Raw genomic sequence first — 22,972 nt, 5'->3', positions numbered from 1 at the left:
CTTTTCACTTCTCGAAGATTTTGGCACGGTTGGTCTCCCTTCTTTCTCTATTGCATGCGTTTCAACGAGTATTTTTTCATAATTTTTCATGTCCTCGTCTGACACCTTTGTTGTATCAGGCTTGGATCTTGTGATCAACTCCCAAAGACCTGTCGTCCCCTCGTACTTTTCTCCATCAATAATAACGTCGTTATTGTCGATAAAAATTTCTTTGTCTCCAATAAACATTTTTCCGCGTTCTTTTGCGTGAATTCCAAACACTCTGTCTGCATAAAATTTTTTGGCTGCATATTTGGATAAATATTCCAAAGCAATATTTCCAACATTCATTTTTCCAAAAGTTTTATCACTTTTTGGACTTTCAAAAGACGGCTCGCTTTCTGGATAAGTCAAAGCCAGTGGAGTGTTTTCAACCTCTCTGTATGCAATTCTTTTTAGTTCGTTTTTTATATTTTCATTGCTCTCAATCAGAGGCTTAAAAAACTTGCTCAAATCAGTCTGATAATTTGCATCTGAAATGTTGGTGTTGAGACTCTCATTGTAAAGCTTTTCTCTATTAGCTCAATATTCTCTCAAAATCTCATCTCGCTTTTCAGGATCTTGTATTCTAAAAAAAGACATTTTTAGAATACGGAGAAAAAAACTTAAAACAAAAACTCGATTGCGTTTACTATTTCTTTTTGGATTCTTTAATTATTCTTGAACAAGTTGTTGAATGCTTTTATCGCGTCTTCTCTTCCTTTTTGGATCAACGACTCTTTAGTCAATTCGTCAATGACGCTTTTTGTCTTGGTTCGGACTTCTTCACTCATGACTTTGAATTTTTGAAGCTCGCTGAGAATGAGTTCGTACTCGGAATCACTCACAAATCCATCCATAAGAGATTTTGAAATGTGGTCACTAATCGTATTCAATTTTGACTCGGAAAGAACTTTCAATTTTTCGTGCTTTTCAACCTTTAGCATCATTTTTTTGTTCTGATGATTTCCGAAAATGGATAAAGCTCCCAATACAACAGCAACCCCTTCACACGCAATCGAAACTGGATTGGCAACGACGGTTGATAAAAGTGCAATCCCTGCAACCCCTAAACCAATGCATACCGTTTGTAATCCGTCGTCGGTGAAACGAATTATTTTTGCCGCTCGATGGTATTTTTTACTCAAAGCCATTCGTTTCACTTTTTCATTCTCTATTTCTTTTTGGATCTCGCTTATTTTTTGAAGTCGATATAAATGTCCTCCATCTGATGGTGCCGTTGGAAGAACTGGATAAATTTTTTCAGTGTTTTTTATTATTTCCATCTTTTTAACAAAGACACATTTTTTTTAATTCGAATCGATGTAGTTTATTTTACAAAGCTTTTCACCTTTTTTAACGGTGACTTCCTGGTTGTTATAATTGTGTATGGTCATAACTATGTCATCCACAGACTCGGAAAAAATAGCATCGTTTTTGAAATAATTCAATTGATTGCTTATTTTATTCATCAAAGTGACGACAGCAATTCCTTTGTCTAATTGTAAACCTACGGACAACGATATCTGCTTGTGAGATACAGGAGGAAATTTAATGTCTTGTTGAGCAAAAATCTCGTGCTGTCTGTTGATGTTGAAATAGGTAGGATAATCCAACTTTTTCTTTGTTATAATAATGTTTTTTGTATTTTTTCGTTCCAACTCTTTGATTCTATCCTCTAAATGACTCAGCTGGAAATTAAAATTGTGAATCTCTGCTGAGGCGCTGTTTTTAAACAACTTGTGTGGGGCATGCATTTTTTTAATATGAAAATAAAATGTTTTAAGTCGTTTTATTTTCAGTTTTTTGTGCTTTTTACATTTCCTCGTCAGAATCCATTTCTCCCAAATCCAAGTTTTCACACATCATGATGCTATGAGGTAAAGATGCATTTTTTACGATGATGGCTTCGGACAGTTTAACTTGAATAGACACAATCGAAGGACCAATATACACCCCATCAATTCTAAGTCCTCCAATAGCGTAACATCGTTGATTGATAAAACCATGTCCAGAAGATAAGACCAAATTTTTATTATTACGTTCTCCTTTGACTCCATTTTTTATATCAAGAGCTGTTTTCTTTCTATGAAATGTAGAAGTAATGAATATTTCGTCTTCATTTTTAGTTATATACATTTTAGCATAAAACACTGGCGCTGCATCAGCATGGTCAGCTTTATATTTTAAAATACTCAATTCGTTAGAGTTAATTTGCTTTCTTCTTCCTCCTTTTTTAAATTTGGATGACAATTTATCTACTTCACCTCTAATAAACAAAGTAATCTTTTCCATTGTGCTAATAAGCTTTGCTTCTTCTTCAGTTTTACCCTTTTTAGCATCAAAGCAAACAAAGGACATGGAATATCCAGTCAATTTTTGTGTTATCGGATCTTTATTCTCACACACACCATACGAAAATAATGTAGGTGTTCGTAATACAAGAGGACCATCTCCAGTTGGATAAGAATATTTTACTGGCACTTTTTGATAGACTACTGGTTTTGTTGCTGCGTAAATTTCTCCAACTGATAATTTGCTCTCATCAAAATTATCAATTGTAATAAAATTCATTTCTTTTATATAGAAAAGAAAATTATTTAACTCATTTTTTCAGAGAAATCAATTCTTTATGATCTACCCAAGAGTTGAATGAATCTGGATATCCAAACCATTTGACTAAAGATCTGTTCTTTTGCTTTCGAATGACTTTTTCAATTCTAAATATGTCTTGATTGGTCTTTTGCATTTCTTGTTCATAAAATGTACCTTTAATTTCTTCACCGTTAGCATCAGCGATTTTATACGTGGGTGGATTCGTATGCTGAACATTTAACACGGTAAAAACCTCTTCAGTCCATCTCGGTGTATACCCCTTTTCAAAATGAGACTTCTTTTTTACGATCCTCACTTTGTCACCCATTAAGAATTTTGGTCCTGCTCTTTCTGTTTGCGTCTTTCCATTCAGGCTCATCCAAACCCTATATTTATTCTTTTTATCGCTAGCTTCCACTGGAGTCATTTTGATAGAAGAGTGTTTGGCGTTGTTATAATTTTTCACCATTTCATCTAATACGTCAATGTATTTATGAGTGTTGTTGGCTGAAAAATATTTAAACATTCTCTCTTTCATCGTTCTGTTCCATCGCTCGACAACAGAACTTTTTTCCTCGTTTTCAGTGGAGTATAATTGCACACCTAGAGCTTGTACATGCTTGTTATAAAACTCTTTACCTTTATCCACCCACATCTTTGTACACCTTCTCTCCTCAAATATTTTGCTTAGAGCGTTAGCTACATCAACTCCAGTTTTACTCTTTAACGGAACGATCCATCCATACTTTGAAAACACGTCGATCACCATGAGCAAATATTTTACGCCGTTGTTGAATTTTGAAAACGATTGCATGTCAACCAAATCTGCAGCCCATATTTCATCCATGTCGTTCACAAACACTTTTCTTCTTTTAAAATGATGAATGACTGGTTTATGAAGCTCGTTTGCAAGTTGATCCGTCCATTTCAGGTTCTCCGGTGCTTTTTTTTTAGACCTAGACCGAATTTAGCTTTGGCTTTGATGATGGGAGTGATCAGTTTTCTTTCGTTTACTTCTCTCTGAGTAGGGTTTGGAATAAAGTTCATTTCTTCAAGCATCATTTGATCTGCCAAATTTCTGCTTTGAACGTCGTTTAAATATTTATAAGCTAAATCGTGATGGTATGCTGCATTGTCCACTCGGTCTACCGGTTTGCTCCACTCTTGATACATATCGGTGGATGTGAGTCTTTTGTCCAAGTTTGTGCCAGGTCCTGCAAAATTCATTCCTGGAATGTGCATTTCTCCTAGAAATTTTGCCCATGGAAGCTTTATTTTTTTTGAAAAATTGTTGATCGATTCCACCAAGTCTCCTCCTTTTGCCGTATGCGAAGATGATCCTTTGAGTGCATGCGAAGAAACAAACTTACATTTGGTCGTTCCGCAAACGTTGCAAGCCCCTTTGACTATATGCTTGTTGTTTTTTGTGATTTCGTTTCTCAAATGATTCGTTTCTGTTTTCCTTTTGCATTTAACACAGTACATTTTTTTTATTTAAAAAAAAATATTTTTAAACTAAAAATGGAAGTGTCTGATTTGTCATGGAATATTGGAAAAATCAAAAGAAACAACAACAAGCTTTTACCGAGAAGCATTCGAGGAATCATCGTTGGAAAATCCGGATGTGGAAAAACAACGTTGCTTCTCAATTTATTGCTCAGACCTGGATGGTTGGATTATAACCATTTGCAAGTTTTTGGAAAATCTCTTTTCCAACCCGAGTACAAAATACTAAAAAGTTCGTTCGAAAAAAAATTACCAAAAAAAATAATTCTTGACTTGTTCAAGGTACAAACCGAAATTGAAAAATTAAAACTAGACCCTGAATGCGTTATCAACAACCTTTCAAAAAATTTTTCCGAAACCGAGGGTATGGAGTGTGAATTTTTTGAAACGGCTGACGATGTGCCTAATCCTGAAGATCTTGATTCATCCAAAAACAATTTAATGATCTTTGACGATTTGCAACTAACCAAATAAAACAAGTGTGAAAAATATTACATCCGAGGAAGACACTCTAACGTCGACTGCTTTTACCTCGCTCAAAATTATTTCATGCTCCCAAGACAAACGATCAGAGAAAACACCAATTTTATCTGTCTCTTTCCTCAAAACTTAAAAAACATTAACCACATTTATCAAGATCACGTTTCTAGCGATATGGAAAAAAAAGAGTTTGAAAAGTTTTGTAGACATTGTTGGTCTGAACCTCACGGATTTGCGGTGATTGATTTGTCGTCAAAAAAGGACAATGGAAAATATCGAAGCGGATTTGACACTTTTTATTTTCCAAAAGAAGCCATTTAAAAATTCAAAGAACTTTCCACAGATCCGAAGGATTTAAAAAAATGTTACATAATAAAAAAAATGTCAGGCATAATCATCGACGTGGATGGAAATTCCAACGTAATCATAACAGAATTTTTAGACAAAATCGTTTTTGAAAAAGGAAAAACTTATGAAATGGCTTTTCTAGGGCTTGAGACGTACAACAGCTTTCCAAATATCACCAGCAAAAACAATTCTTTCCGGTATAGCATGAACAAAGGAACCAATTGGGAAAACGTCGTCATTCCAGACGGGAGCTATGACATCATTGACATTAACAATTATTTACAAAAGACCGTCTCAAACACAATAAAAAATTATGCATCTCAAAGCGCAAGCTTCGTCACAACAAATAAAATCAGCTACTCTCCAGATAACATAAAAATCGGATCCAATTTAAACACTTTAAAATCAACCATCACACTTGGATTGAATTATATGATGGATTTGAATGTGGATAACAGCATCGCCTCACTTTTAGGATTCACAAAAAGACAATTGGATCCTAATTCCGAATATGAGTCTGACGATGTTGTTAGAATTTCAAGCATCAACACGATCAGAATCCTCAACAACGTCATCGGGTCGGCTTACATCAACGGCTCACAACTCAATTGCATCTACTCTTTTTATCCAGCTGTTGGTCCTGGGTTTAAAATCATCGAAAGACCCACTCATTTGGTTTACCTCCCTGTCAAAGTCCCAGAAATCTCCACAATGATCACTCGCGTTGTTGACCAAAATGGAAATTTGGTTGATTTTCGTGGAGAGGACATTACGATCCGTTATCACATTCGAGAAGTGAAATAAATATTTTTTCTCACATTTAAAAATGAGCAAATATGTTAGTGTTAAATTAAATGTGTCCCAGGGACAGATTGAAAAAATAAAAAAATCAATGATAGCAGGTAAACCCGTGAGCATCCGTATTTCAAAAGATGATTTTAACGGAAACGACGTTTTACTTGTAACACAAAATCAACATCGAAAACTTTTAGACGCTCTCCATCGAGGAGTTGGAGTCACCATTAAAATGAGCAAAACCCAATTGGAACATAACGCAAATGTGAAAGGAGGATTTATTGGAGCTCTTCTACCTTTATTGGGTATGTTGGGTAGTACACTTGCAACAAGAGTAGTTCCAGCTCTTGCCACCGGATTGTTAGCAGGTGTAGGATCTTCTGCTGGCTCTGCTATGGTTGATAAAATTGCAGGAAGAGGTATCGTTTATTTGAAAAAGAATGGAAATGGAATGAAAATGGTAACGCACAGAGGAAACGGATTATTTTTAACACCCTGGCCTAAAGGAGGATCATTCAAAGACGGAGTTTACGTTAAAAGCGGAAGAGGATATGAATCTATCGGCGCTGGTTTGCTTCTCGGACCAAACTCTCCATTCTCAAGCATCCCTTTTTTAAATTTAATTTTGTAAAATATACAGTGAAAACTTTTTTAAAATGACTTAAATAAATTTTTTCTTGTTATAAAAAATGAGTATTACAGAACAAGAAGAATATGAGGAATTCTGTTACAGTGAACTACAGGAAATAATTAAACCCACTTTTGATCCAGAATTACACAGAATTGCTATACAATTCCACTATGATAATCACAAAAACAAAATTGATGAAAATTATCTTAATAAAATTAAAAAATTAAATACCTTACCCATTCATCACAATACTAAACTCTTACTACAACATGGATTTGAGGAACAACGACAAAAAGAACATAATCAATTAATAAGAGAAACACGAAGAGAAAAATATAAACATCTTTTTCCATACTTGAAGAACAACTACAAAGAATAAATTAACTAAGACATTCACAACCTTTTTTCATGATGTCATCTCATTATGAAAATGCGCAAAGAAATAATTTTAGAACGGGAAAAAATATTCAGACAACACTTTACATTTAAAAAACACGACGCCATCTTGCATTCCTTAAGTATGGAAAAGTATCAATGAACTAGAACCCGCTTTTTATAGTAGTCTTGTATGCTAAAGGAAATGCTGAAGTTTTTAAGTAAAGTTGTTTCAAATATTTAGTACTTCTCGAATAATAAATCGTTATTTAAAAAAAATCATTTTTACAAATTTCTAAGTAGCATATGATGACAAAAACATGTTTCTTGAAAGTTTATTTGATATGTTAAAACAAGTCATACAAGTAAAAAAACTCAAATTCAAGAAATACTAATGTCAGTGTGTCCTTAAAAACCTTATTTTCCGTCTTTTTTGTTTGTTTTGATATAATAAGCTACTGTTAAAAAATAACGAAAAACAAGGTTTTCATGTGTTCATTGACATTTGTATTTCTTCAATAATTTTATATTCTAAAAGTAAAAGTGTTAATTAACTGAAATATTATATATCTTCTTGGAACTCGATGGAAAATTCTTTTAGCTGATATTTAAAACAAAAAATCATGTATATATTCTATATTATTTTAGAAAATTCTTCTAATTTGAATTAAAAAAATCAGATTGCAATTTTTTTTTTCAATATATTAAAACATATAAATATAAAAAAGTTTAGAGGTTATCTTAAAGTAAGTTTAGACTTTAGCGTAGATCAAAAGTTCACCATTTTAACTAAATAAAAATCTCTCATTTTTCAGATTTCTTTGAAAATAATATCAAAATTTTTAACTTCTTTTAACCATAAAATATAAGTTTTATGAAAAAACCATTTTTGCTTGTTAAATCAATAATCAGTCTAATTTAACATCATTTAAAAAAAGTCAAAATATTTACAAAAGTATGAGAGGGGTTTATTGCCATTTCATTTCTGGCTGGCAAAACAAACTTGGTTGACAATAATTTTTTCAATGCAGAAACGCGACTTAGATAACTAGTTAACATAATTAATCTGTCTCGTAACATTTCATAATATCCGGGACACAGTTTTTAATTCCCGAGACAAAATTATAGTCCCAATTTACAACTTTGTTACGGACAATTTCTTCCTTTGTGTCGTTTTTTTTTTTTTTCTGGGACATTACTCATTTCGCTATGCTTGTCCCGGTTCATTTTGAGAAAACGATTCCGAGACGCAGAGGTTTAGTTAGCGGTAATAGATCTGCAGTGTTTTCCTTGGCAAAAAGTTATTATGCAGTCATAAATTAAAGTTTGAAAAGATTTGATAAAAATTTAAACTAACAATGAAGTTGACAATCACCAAACTTATTTCTGTGAAAGATGAAAGTATAATTTTTTTGGATAAATCCTAGAACAAGCGATGTATGTCCGCCTTTAATAAGAGTGTTTGTTAAGTTTGTTTCCAGCAAGTACATTCTTTGTTTGAAGTGTAAAACTGTGCTTAAATGAATATTGTTTATTAAAGCATGACGGGAGTTTACATATAGTGCAAGGTATAAACTAACGACTTTAGCTGCTTTTAGCATATAATAATCAATATTCTCCATTTTAAAATACTGTGATATGATAAAATTTTCTTTTAAGATGCTTGTCAGAATCTAACATTTGCAGCCTGTTAGATCCATTTTCAATACATTTCCAACATAAATTGCCAAGTTCAGGTTCCTTAAATATTCATTTTCTCAATGTGATCGCATTAACAAAAAGATAAAATTTAACTAGGCTCCGTAGACTTTGCTAAGCTATTCTTTTTTGTTTACCGAGTTGTGACTACGAACGGTTCAGATTAAGTGAGTCTCAATGAAAAATACGGTTAGAAATGCTTATTGTATGTTAACTTAGACCATGGACGATTAAGAGGTGGACGTGCAAAGCTGTTTTTTTTGCAAACCATGCTCGTCGCGCAAAGTTACAAATCTTTTGTTTTAAACTGTAGAAACGTAACTCTCTCAAGGTTTATCTGATTTGTTGAAAGTATGCATATAAATGTATATATATATATATATATATATATATATATATATATATATATATATATATATATATATATACATTTATATGCATACTTACAATGTATATATATATATATATATATATATATATATATATATATATATATATATATATATATATATATATATATATATATATATATATATATATATATATATATATATATATATATATATATCTACCAAAAAGTTCTAATATCATCAAAATTAGTTAGAGGATTTTATTACTTATATCAAAAACTATTTAGTCAAAGAAGTATTTGTTACCAAGACTTTTTATTTAGCAATTAAAGAGAAGCAGAGCCGAAAAGATGTCTTTCAAAAAATCTCAAAAATCCTACCTGGGCATAGAATGTCTTGATTGCACAAACGTTTGTCTTCTGTGATCAAGCCAATGCAGCCAAGAAAATCAGGTTTCCACGTTGAATAATTTATGCACTGACGGTATTTATATTGGTAAGGGACATATCCGAGAGAGTTGCAGGACTCTGAGCAATCACCCCAAGAGCTCCAAGTACTTGGTATACCTTTCAATAAGCATAAATTAGGTACACTTTTTTTTCGTAATTATGTTATATCATAATAATACTCACACAAAAAAAGACCTAAAACTTTCGATTTGCTTTATAATAATACAACTTTTATTTGTTCCTTGCATTAAAAAACGCTTACTGATGGCTTAATTAGTATGTGAAATATTTTAAATAAGGGAGGAAAAATATAAATAATAAGAACTTTTCCTTTTTTTTACCAGGACATAGAACAGCAACATTGCAAAACTGATATTCTGTAAGTAATGGCTGGTTGCAACTACCACCATTTGCACTACTAATACAATTACGATATCTAGATTGTAAAGGACGATCATAATTTAGCTGGCAAGTCGCTGAATATTTTGTCCAAGTACTCCATTTTCCTAACATGTCTTCTAAAATATAATTTAACGAAGGTACTTTTAAATAAACCATGAAAACCTCTAGAAAGTTGCTTATTCATTTCTATTTACTAATTACATAAAGACCGTTATTTAATCCGCTTCATTCTTATATTATTACATAAGCGTAAAAAAGTAATATAACAATGGACAAGCATTCTATTCCATAGATGATTGGGTTAGCAAAGACCCTCTGAAGATCTAGGTAATGAGTAGCCCTCATGGCATTTGAAAGAACAGCTTTCTCCAGTAGAACTCTGCAAGTAACTAGCCATACCATTTGCTAAGACAGTAATATTCTCATATGACATAGCTTAAACAGATAGCATAAAAATTGACACATTGAACAAAATTCTTGGATTATCTCCCTGATCTTTTTACACAAGTTGTTGGAGAGTTGGAAATCAATTTTGATTCAGACCAGTTTTACTGGATATCAGTTTTGTATTATTCGTAGCAAACCAAATTTTTAGGGACACGAGATTCGAACTTGAACCCGGGGAGTTGTTTCGGGTAATAACCTGAAAGTTATAAAATATGAATTTCTTTTTAAATTGGGTAATACTCAATGACTTTTAATACCCGATGCTTGATATTCGTAGAGTACCAGTAGAAATGTAACAGGGGCAGATAAAGTAAACAAATCTCCTGAACAAATGCTCATAATAAATAGTGTTGCAGGTTAAACGAAGGAACGAGAAAAAAGAGAAAATAACAGTGTAATATTTCGAGTAAAAGCTTCAAACAATGAAGACAAAAGTAAAGCAAAAATAGACGACAAAAAGAATATTGAAAAAGTTATCAACAAATTGCAAGTTAAGTAAGCATACAAAGTATTATGAAGTTAAGATCAAGCAGTGACAAAAAGCCCCGTTTATAGTTTCACTAAAAGATAAATTTGAAATAAACTTAATATTAAAAAAAGCAAAAGAATTACGTTACTCAAAAGTGTATGACAAAGTTTTTACCAATCCAGACTTAACAGAAACAGAAAGATATAAATCCAAGTTGTTGAGACAAGAATGTAGAGAAAAAAGTACTAAAAAAACAAAGAGATAGAGGATTTCTATTATATAAGAAGAAAGTAACGAAAAAATGTTAAAAACCCAATTAACTCACCAAACCATGATTAACCTCAAATAAGTTTAATTTTTAATATAAATAGTGAGAGGGTTCAATCTCAAAGTAAATTGAATACCATAAATGTTCAGACAACTCATAATTTGAGTATTTCAAGTAAATCCAGTTATTTATAATGATAATACACATATGCAACATCGCTAGAAAGAGATAAATTAAATGAACTTGTTGTTGAAACAAAAATAAAAAAGCCAGAATTTATTTTTATAATAGAAACATGGTGTAATAATCTATCAATAAAAAATGTACCAAGTTACAATCTTTACAGAAGAGATCGTGAAAAAAGTAGAAGAGGTGGTGTTTGTATATTTACTTCAGATAAAATAAGCGCTTTTGAAATAAAAGACAATTTGCTCAATAACAAAGAAGTTGAACAAATATGGTGTTCTATCAAAGTAAGTGGTAAATTAATTTTATGTGGTTGTATATATAGACCAGGAAACAATGAATCTTGAAAACTGTCGTCTTTTAACTAATTCTATCAAAAGAAGTTATGAATATTTTATTAAGAACAAAAAATACACTGATGTCTTGATTGTGGCGATTTTAATTTACCATATTTAAATTGCAAATGGAAAAACTAGTATCAAAGTGTTATTGTCGCACCGAAAGAGTCTTTATTTATGAATTGTATTTAAGAAACATACTTCACATGACATCTTATAAAACCAACATTTCAGCTAAAATTAAATGATTATACTTATATTCTAGATCTAATTCTTACAGCAATCCCATTTCGAATATCAAGTTTAGTTCAGACTGACCCCTTAGGTGGAACAAAAAGAGGTCTTCAAGTTCTGAATTTTTACTTCAACACCATAGCAATTGATCAAATGCATATAGAAAATTCAATTAAAACTACAAAGCTACTGTCATGAATAAAGTCTTATAATTAGCGTGTGCGAAGGTGTTAATGTTTTGTAGGTGCTAATGAGCGAAGGTGTTGATGTTTATAGGTGCTAATATGTGTAGGTCTCAATGTATGTAATTGTTATTGTATTAAGTGTGTGAAAATGACGCAATTGTAAAAATCTATAAAAAGAGAGTGTATTTTGTAAAATGTATTTGATGCGCAGTAAGATGTAAAAAATATTATTAGGTTTAAAAAGGGACTCTTTAGTGCCTCAGGGAATGTCTATATAATTCCCTACACTAATTGGTAGCGACTACTACAAGGACGAACAAAATCTTCGAGTTAGCGAAGAATGGACCAAGAGCAAATATACCCGAGAGAAATCAACATGATAAGAATAAACATTAAAAGCATAGAACGCAACACAATTGATGGCGGCAAATCAAGCAAAATCATGGCGCTGGACAAAATAACAAGTTTATTGGGAAGATTTGAAATGGCAAAGGATGAGCTGACCAGAAAAATGCTTGACAACGACGAAAACATCAATTCGGTAGAAAAATGGTATTCGAAACCAGTAACGGAAGTAGAAGCAGCGATTGAAATTAAGAAGAAAATGGAAGAAAAGTTGGATTCGATAAAAAAAAAACGAACGCATCAGAAAGTTCCAGTATGAAAAACAAATCATGGACCAGCAGTTAACGATTCAAAAAGCAGCAGAACAAGCCTCATTGAAAAAACTGCATTGCGAAGAAGAATGGTATTTAAAGAAACTAAAAATGAAAGAAACATAGAGCAAATCTCTTGGAAACGAAAACGAAGCTACTCAACAATCCGTCAAGCTTCAAAAGTACACATCACAAAATTTAAAGGCGATTATAAAGACTGGTTATGATTTTGGAATCCATTCACTGCAGAAGTCGACAACTCAAACATATCAAACATCAGCAAATCAACTACTTACTGGAACTCGTCGAAGGAAAGCCCAGAGAGGATATACTTGGTTTACCACATTCGTTGGAGGGATACGATGAAGGCGATAAAAAGAACGCAAACGTGCAGTCAAAGTCCAATGAACATCGAAGAACTACATTCATTCAATACAATGGTGGTCTTAATGACAAAGAAATCATGGTAAGTGGTATTAAGCATGGATGTATCTACTGTGGGTTACAAAATCACAAAAGAGAAGATTGTACAAAAGTGCTAACTGTTGCAAGACGCAGGGAGATTCTAACAAGCAAAAGGCTATGTGATAACTGCATTGGTTACGGACACTCGGCGGTAAATTGTAAATCAAGAAGAAGCAGAAAGTGCAACTAAAAACATCACACGTCCATTTGTGAAGATGGGAACGCAACAATGGATGGTAAAATGGAAAATAAAAAAGAAACCATGGGAGCGCTGCTTAATGCAAGTACAACTATTCACCCAACAGTGATTGTAAAAGTAAACGGTGAAAAAGCAAGGATAATGTTGGATACGGGTGCTGAATCCTACACGAAAGGAATATAGAATCATTCAGCAGCTCTATGGAACGGTGACAAGCGGGCGGAAATATATAACGTTACTCTAGAATCAACAACGATACCGGAATTTAGCATCAAAGTTGAATGCACCAAAGCAGAAAAGGAAACACTCATCTTTTTACCCAATCCGATGATCAAGAATGTTAAGAAGCATTTTGCAAAACTGAGGAGACTGAAATTTAGCGAAGATGAAGGGAGTGATGAACTTCGACCTGTTCACATTATACTAGGTGAATTGATTATCAATGTATAAAAACCACGGAGTCGGTAGTTCTCGGAAAAAATCCGGATAAAGATCCAGGAGCTGAATTAATTATGTTGGGCTGGACTCTTCTGGGAAACGAACACGATTGAGTTCTGGTATTAAGAAAAGTTTCTTATTTAACACTGCTCGTGATGAGTTCGATCAAATGTGTAGTATAGAAGTACTTGGATAATCAGACACAAAAAGTGAGTCAATGCTCCACCAAAACTTCAGCGAAAAACTGCATCAAACCGACGAATGTTACTATGAAACCAGAATGCCGTGGAAAAAGAATATTGTTAAACTTCCAAACAACAGAAATCTGGCTCTTAAAAGAATGGGAAGTGTAACAACTTGAAAAAACTTAAAAAACTAGATCAGTATAACGACAAAATGATGGAACAGATCAATGAGGGAATATTGGAAATGGCACCAGAAAAACCTACGGGAGAAATTATTCACTACGTTTCTCATCAAGCAGTAATCAAAGAAAATGCCGACTCAACGAAAATGAGAATTGTTTATGATTGTTCAGCTAGAATAGACGCTCAATCACCTTCATTAAATGACTGTCTAGAAAAGGGACCATCGCTGCAACCGTTAATATTTGACATACTCAAACGACATTGGATTTATAAACTCTGCGTTTTACCTGATGTGAAGAAGGCGTTTCTACAAATTCGAATACACGAAATCGATAGAGACACACAACGCTTCATTTGGTATAAGGACTTAAAGAAAATGGAATTAACGGTGTTACGATTAACAAAGGGTGATTTTTGATTCAAGTTCAAGTCCTTACAACCTCGGCGCCACGATTAAAAACCATATATCAAAATACAACGATATTTATGCAAAAACGGTATTTGCTCCGGAAGAAGATACTTATGTTGATGATATACAAGCAGGTGGAGAACTGGAAGAATAACTTATCAGGTTTAAAAATGAATGAACGCAAATCTAAATGGAAAGTGGTTTCCGGCTGCACAAATGACATAGCAACGTAAGCAAATTGGAAAGTGATGCTGAGATTAAATCAACAAAAATACTTGGGATTCCTTGGAAAAATTCCAAAGAAACGGATCAACTATTGATTAACTTTATTGCTTGCATCACTATCGAAAATAAAGAAGTGATAACAAAAAGGACAATGCTATCCGCTATTAACAGTGTCTTTGACGTATTGGGACTTAGTGTACCTGTTTTAATCACTGGAAAAATACTATACAGTCAACTATGCTTATTAAAACTCGGATGGGATCAACAATGTCAAATGAACTTTAAGAAGAATGGAAAACCTTGATCAAGGCAATTAGAATTAAAAGAACTATTTCAATTCCGCGGAGCGTTTTTTCTGAATGAATCATTAAAATGAAGCTCCATGGATGTTCAGACGCAAGTAAATCAGCAGTATGTGCATGCGTCTACGTCGCAGTGAGTCATCAATATTCAAAAACAAGCAACTTACTAGTAGCAAAAGCACGGATTGCACCAAGGGATCTAAGTATTACTAGCAAGTTAATGTATCATGTTAGGAAGACATTAAACAAGTATAATGTTATTGAAGTATATAATTTGGTTAACAGTACTGTGGTACTTCACTGATTAAAAGGAAGGGGCGGTTGGTCACAGTTTGTCAGGAACCGAGATCAATAGATCTTGTCGAATGGAAAAGTAAAATGGCTTTATGCCCCATACTTAAGTTCTCTTTCACACTAATATTTTCACATGATGCGTACGGCTCTTCAATTATTTCTGGTTGGATTAGCCAATTTTCTTTTTGTCTCAACCATATAAGTCCATTGAGCCATAAGCTTGATAATTTCTCAGGACTCAATCCTCTTGTTCCAAGATCACTTGGTTTTCTTTTATTGGAAGATTATAAGAATATTGTCCTTTATAAAAGGGTATATTTACAATTATTGGAATAAAGAAAAAATAACAGGACCGCTAAAAGCCGACGAAATGATGGAAGCGGAGTTAATGAACATCAAATTACTACAAGAAGCTGTTGTACTGGTTAAAAGAAAGGGGCAGTTGGTCACAGTTTCTCAGGAACCGATTTCAACAGGTACTATTGAATGGACATGTAAAGCTGCTTTATGTCCCAACAAAAGGAAACCCAAGTGATCTTGGGACCAGAGGAGTGAGTCCAGATAAATTATTGAGCTTGTGGCTCAATGGATCTATATGGTTGAAACACAAAAAAAATTGGCCAATCAAACCAGAAATAACCGAAGAGCCGTACGCATCATGTAAAAATGTTAGTGTGAAAGAGAAGGTCAGTATGGCAACTGAAGAAATAAAGGGACATCATACATTTAAAAAAACGTTGAGTAAACACAAGTATTGGAAGATCATAAGAGTATCACCTTTCATAAAAAGGTTTATTTACAACTGTCGGAATAAAGAAAAAGTAACAGGACCACTGAAAGCTGAAGACATAACTGAAGCGGAGTTGATGAATATGTTACTACAAGAAGCTGTTGCAATAAAGTCCGATGTGAAACTTAAACAGGATGAAAAACAGCTTTGGAGATGTCACGGAAAAGTCTCTGGGTATAATCCAATATTTGCACCAAAAGGTTTTCAATTAACTCTAAGAACTATTGAGCATCATTACGCGAAAACGTTACACGGGGGAGTGGGAGATACAATGAGTAGCATAAGAGAAAGATTTTGGATTCCAAATTACGGAGTTGCCGTAAAAAAGGTCATTCGTGAATGCAATCTATGTAAGAGATATAGAGTGAAACCGCTGTTACCGCCAACGAGAGCAATGTTACCACTCTTTAGAACTGAAGATATCGAACCGTTTACGGTTACAGGTGTTGATTTTGCCGGGCCGATAAAATATAAAGCGGCAGAAAAGTTCGTCGAAAAATGTTATGTTGCATTGTTTACATGCGCATTTACAAGAGCTGTCTACCTAAGACTTTGTCATGATCTATCGGCAGGAGAATTTCAGAGAATTTTAAAGGAGTTTGTGACAAGAAAAGGACCACCACAAATGATGATTAGTGATAACGCAAAGACATTTGTGGCAACAGGGAAGTGGTTACTAAGACTTAAGAAGGATGAAAATCTAGCAAACTATCTTTTAACCACAGCCATAAAATGGAGGTTTAATTAATCAAGAGCGCCGTGGTGGGGAGGTTTGTTTGAAAGATTAATTGGAATAATGAAGAAAAGTTTGTCAAAAACAATTGGTAAGGGCATTCTAAGCTTCTTTGAACTGGAAGAAGTATTGTTGGATGTGGAATGCGCTATGAACAATAGACCACTTTGTTACCAAGGTAACCAATTCGATAATCAAGTCTTGATAAATTTACGCATACATTTTAGGCTTACCATAAATGTATGCCTAAATTAAAAATTGAACATAAAAAATTTCAGAAGCAATAAAAGATCTTTATGGATGAATGCGCAATTTAAGCACGAAATAAGACTGAAGAGAAACCTTTGGTATCATTCTAAAATATCAGATTTTAAAAATAAAGAACTAAATCAAGAATATAAAGAAATAAATAAAAGGGTAAAAAATCTAGTTAAAAGTAGCATAAATGCATACGAAAAGAAAGACGCAGTGGAATCAAAACAAACCCAAAACAAATTTATACATATATCAATAGTAAACTTGTTGTTAAGGACCACATAAGGTCACTTAAAGCCGATAAAAACGAGTTATCTAATGATGTATAGTTGATAGCAAACTATTTAAACAGGTTCTTCTGTTCCGTATTTAAAGTTATTCCGTCATGTGAAAGTGTAACAAATTAAATCGTCCGATTTCTTTGCTCAACGAAACTGATATAGCAAACAAATTATCTAAACTTAATGTAAATAAATCTCCAGGAGGTGACAAAGTTCACCCATTAGGTCTAAATAATTGTGCAGAAAGTCTTAGCAAACCATTATGTATTATTTTCAACTGATCGCTAGAATCGGGAACACTACCAGAACTTTGGCTCGAAGCAAACATTGCACAGTTGTTTTAAAAAGGAGATCGCTTAAAGGCTGACTACAGACCAATCTCCTTAACCACTTTAGTCTGCAAACTAATGGAAAGTTTTGTCTGAGATGCAGTAATGAAACACCATGTTGATAACACTTTAATAACCAAAGATCAACAAGGTTTTATAAAAACAAAAAGCGTTATTAAAAACCTGCTAGAAACTTTAGATATGCTTACTAATCTTAAAGATAAAGGTATCTGTGCCGATATTGCTTTTTTTGATTTTACAAAAGCTTTTGACTTGGTTCCACATAGAAGATTAATTCTCAAATTGGAGTCAATCGGTATAAAGGGGTTATTACTTAATTGGTGTGTGTCGTTTTTGAATAACAGAAAACAAAGAGAAGTTCTAGGGAAATATGTCTCAGAATGGGAAGCTGTAAGAAGTGGAGTACTGCAAGTATCAGTTCTTAGTCCTTTAGTTTTTGTTATTTTCATAAATGATTTAAACCTGTTTAAACAACAAAGCTAAATTATACAATTTTGATGAAACAAATGAGATAGCAAAAATTGATAAAAATTATAAAAATTCGCAAAATAATTCCCTTCAAGATGATTTGAATTATCTCTTCGAATGGTCGACTAAATGGATAATAAGGTTTTATACTAATAAATGTAAGATAATGAACATAGGTCATGATAACCCAAAAAATAAATACACATTAAAATGCGATATTGAAGAATTAGGAACCTCGAGAAAAATTTTTAAAGAGATATCGTTAGAACGAGACTTAAGTGTATATATTTCAAATGATTTAAAATAGGAACATCGTATTGAGTATATTGTTAACAAAGCTAATAGTAAGTTGGGTTTAATAAAACACGCGTTCAACTATGTTGACAAAAATACTATGAAACTATTATACACATCACTCGTGCAATCTTACTAAGAGTATGCATTTCAAATATGGAACCCATACTATGCTAAAGATATTAATCTTATAGAAAGAGTTCAAAAACGAGCAACTAAAATTTGTTTTCCAAAAGGTATAAACTATGAACAAAGGTTACAAAATATGGAATTTTAAAAACTAGTTGATAGAAGGTTTCGAGGTGATCTAATTCAGATGTTTAGATTTCAAAACAATATAAATAAAATAAACTGGCATGACAAACCTGAAAGAATAACTAATACTATGAGAGGGCATGATCAGAAATTATAAAGACAATATGTAAGACACTCACTTTACAGGCATTATTTCTTTACCAACCGTGTTTTAGAAGCTTGGAATGTTTTAGATCAAGATGTTATTAATACAACTTCTGTAAATGGTTTTAAAAACAAGCTAAAACTCTTTAATGAAAAACGGCTGTTATAGTTTAACATCTACTGTCTTTAGACACATTTTTCTTGGTAAAACAAGAAAGCAGCATTTGATTTTTATTATTGTATATTATATTAAATATCGTAGAAATACCCGTAGAAGTAAAAATCTGAAACCTCATTAGGTAATTTACTGTTCTCTTTCATGAACACTAGCTGCTCCATTTTGCTAATACTTAAGTTTGTACTCCTTACAGTGCAAATGTTCCCTGCACTTGAAAAAACTCTTTCAGAAGAAGCAGATGAGGCTGTGATAGCTTGAATCTGCCTAGCAACCATCGCAAGCATAGGGTATTTGCCTGCATTGACACTCCATAAGTCCAAAATGTCCATTGTTTTTTCGGCTGGTGCATCACCAAGGCATTTGTCTACCTCCTTTATAACTTTTTCTTTTGCAGCTGATTTCCTTCTTTTGTGCCTATATGTTGTTACATACCTTCGTGTGTGGTGATTGTCCAACAAAGTACCCATCAAACTGTCAGCATCCAAAATGTTTGCGGCCTCTTTGCTTTGGGATGAGGCTTCAGGTGGTGTGGGTTGCAGTGTGTGGTCTCTGTCAACATGTTCCTTCAGTATGTTCACAAGGGTGTTCCTCGTGAGGTCAAACGGTCAATTTTTTCTGCATTGCTCCATTTGTTTAGGGATCCAAGAAATACTTCCAAGACTACAGTGCACTCCATCTGTACACTTCCACAATGGAGGAATCTTCTATTTATCTCCAACAAAAATTACATTGTAACTTCTTGGATTAAGGGATCCTTCATCAACTTTTGAGTTGTCCTAAATCTTAACTTTATTGTAACAAGCATGGGTACAACCTTTTGGATGGTCACTACCTCGTCGGCAGAAACAGAACTTGAAAAAGCTTCAAATAACTTCAAAATTCTAATGATGATTTTGACTTTTCTAATCTCAGATTCGTCGGCATCAATTTTTTCAATTCTGAGCCGGATATCTCATCGTCAGGCTCATTTATTTGCTCCATGGCTTGAAGAAGTGCATTATTGATTCTAGTTGGGCTAAGCCTGGATTCCAGCAAATCGGACAGTTTAGTACCAACTTAGTTGTTGTCAATTTAAGGGCCTTTGCATTGTTTACAAGATCAATTGTACTCTTCCCTGAGAAGTGAAAATAGTTTACCAAAACCGTCACTTTTTTGTGAAGTTAATTCTATTGTGGACATAATTGTTTTTGATCCCTTTTGAATGTTTGCACCGCCGTCTGTAGTAATGGTGATCCAGCTCACTGTTTTGGGATTCAACTCTATTTCGTGAACCATACTTGTTATCTTGGCACTGATAATATTTGTCGTATGGTCCTCAGGAAAATACTTCTCTGCAAAAAGAAATGTTCTAAGACAGAAATTTTGGTCTAGGTAGTGTCCAATCAAGTTTATGTAAGAACGATTTGTTCTAGCACTCCAGATATCTGATGTTAAGGCAATTCCTTCAAGTCCATGTTTTTCTGCAACTAATACGTCAATACTTGTTTTTTTTTGATAAGCTTATAGACTTCTGGAGCTGCTCTGCAACTCAATGTATGTGCTAAAGTTTCATCCTCAAAAACCTCAAAATGGGTTGTTAGTCCTCATTCTATCTGCATCTCTCCATTTCCGTGAACAGATCTGCATGTTTTTCTATGAAGTGTTTGCGCAAAACACTTGTACATCACTGAGCATTATACATTCTTTGCAGGTGGCTTTATCATCATTGGTCTTAGTGAAAATTTCACATTATTTTGATGGTTTGGTTGTACATACATACATACATACATACATACATACATACATACATACATACATACATACATACATACATACATACATACATACATACATACATACATACATACATACATACATACATACATACATACATACATACATACATACATACATACATACATACATACATACATACATACATACATACATACATACATACATACATACATACATACATACATACATACATACATACATACATACATACATACATACATACATACATACATACATACATACATACATACATACATACATACATACATACATACATACATACATACATACATACATACATACATACATACATACATACATACATACATACATACATACATACATACATACATACATACATACATACATACATACATACATACATACATACATACATACATACATACATACATACATACATACATACATACATACATACATACATAATAAAAATAAGATCTTAAAACTGACAAAAAAATTTTTAAAAAAATATAATAGTGTTTTACATATTTCAAAGAAATTTCATGAAAAAAAGCACGAGATATGCCGTTTTATTGCCCTACTAGCGAATAGTTCCGAATTACCGATGGTTCCGATAACAGGGTAACAAAAGCAGGTAGCGCATTAAATAAAAAAGTAAAAAATTTAAAGAAAGAAATTTTAACTTACTTTCATACTTAACAGGTTATAGTACAAAATTTAAAAAATAAAAACTGTTAGGAATTGAGTATTAATTACACCTATTCCATATAAGTATCAATGTTTAACTAATTAAAAGTTATTACTAACATAGAGTAAGTGGAATTAATACATTCATGGAGTATTAGTTCCAATTTAATAAGTTAAAAATTAACATTTACATGGAGTGGGTGGAACTAATAATTAGAATTAAAAATGATATTAAAAGAATTGACGTTATAAAAGAAAAAGAAATGAACCCGATTTACCCTACACTCGGGTAATTTTATTACCCGATTTTTGAGTAATTTACGGGCAGTATTCGGGCAGTGTATCTAGGGTAATCCCCGATACGAAAGCTTGGATATCGGGTAACTAATGTTATTAAAGTTACCCATCTGCGGGTACCCGCGGGTATTCGGGTAGTGTTTTCAATCTCTAATTTTCTGAATTAAAGTTATTGAATTTTTAATCTATCAAACAGTTTTCCGGATGTTGGATGTTTCTATATATTTTATATATCTATATGTTTTTAGTAACTACGAATTCACTATATCATAATTTTTTTGTGGTTTATTGTAAGTTAATACTTTTAATAATATTGAGATTCTAAAGAAAGTTCTTTTGTATGCTTATAATAATTTCGATGAAACTGCCATCAGAAACTTTCCCAGCTATCACAAAACGTTCAAGTACGTTCGAAGAACGTTGGAAACGTTCTTAGAACGTTATTAGAACGTGGCCGACCGTTTCTAACGTTCTACGAACGTTTCTTGAACGTTTTGTGTTAGCTGGGTTGTTTATATTTGTAAAGAATTTATATTTTGTGTTACAAAAAGTAAATAAAAAGGAACAACTTTGCCTTGGCAACTTGCCCTTGTTCCACTCCATTTATGGTTGGGTTGACATATGCGCTGTGGTGAACCGATGAGTGAAAAACCATCATAACACTCAAAAGTACAACTATCTCCCGTAGAGCCCTGCAAGCAACTTGCTACACCGTTTGCAAGTGGAGGGATCTTCTCACACGGTAAAGCTAGAAATAATTAACGGTACCTTTACATTACATTTAGAATATCGGTGGAGTTGATAAATGCGCTTTAGTTTATGATTAAAAGCAAGAAAATAATTTCGGCAATTAGATATAGTAAAGTTTCTAACAAAATTTAATACTTCATGATGTTGAATATGCGACTAAGGATAGTCTCACACTTAAGTTAAACTATCAAATAAGTTTACCTTGGCAGTTGGCTACCGTTCCACTCCATTGATGATTGGGTTGGCAAACACGCTCTGAAGATCCAGCCAATGAATATCCATCATTGCATTTGAAAGAACAGCTGTCTCCAGTAGAACCCTGCAAGCAACTAGCCACACCATTTGTAAATACAGGAATATTCTCACATGGCATAGCTTAATCAAAAAATAACACATGCAATTATATTCTTGAATTATCTCCTAGATGATTTTACACGAAGTTCCGGAAAATTAGAAACAAATATATATTAAACCAGTTTTACTGGATACTAATTTTGTATTTTTCTTACGTACCATATCTTTGAAATAAAACTGTTTTTGCCCACTTTTGATCTATCAAACAGTTTTCTGGACGTATCACGATTTTACTCATTTTTTACATA

At 33.0% G+C, this 22,972-nt stretch overlaps 1 protein-coding gene across 1 annotated transcript in view; it reads right to left on the bottom strand.

Annotated features, from left to right (window-relative positions):
• LOC149894372 (E-selectin-like) overlaps positions 1-22,972 on the bottom strand; it is a 65,332-nt gene that overhangs the window by 42,013 nt on the left and 347 nt on the right. Inside the window, exons 2-5 of the mRNA XM_090099284.1 lie at positions 22,572-22,745; positions 22,195-22,368; positions 9,587-9,763; positions 9,177-9,362 (exon numbers count right to left, since the gene is read on the bottom strand). Coding sequence (XP_089955410.1) covers positions 9,177-9,362; positions 9,587-9,763; positions 22,195-22,368; positions 22,572-22,745 — 711 coding nt within the window. The remainder of the gene's footprint in view (positions 1-9,176; positions 9,363-9,586; positions 9,764-22,194; positions 22,369-22,571; positions 22,746-22,972) is intronic.

This window comes from Hydra viridissima, unplaced genomic scaffold, assembly GCF_058129835.1.
Source record: "Hydra viridissima isolate aposymbiotic clone 2 unplaced genomic scaffold, HvirCarnegie_v1 scaffold_1, whole genome shotgun sequence".
NCBI lineage: Eukaryota > Metazoa > Cnidaria > Hydrozoa > Anthoathecata > Hydridae > Hydra > Hydra viridissima.
Note: the sequence above shows the minus strand (reverse complement) of the source record. Positions and strands in the feature narration are given on the sequence as shown.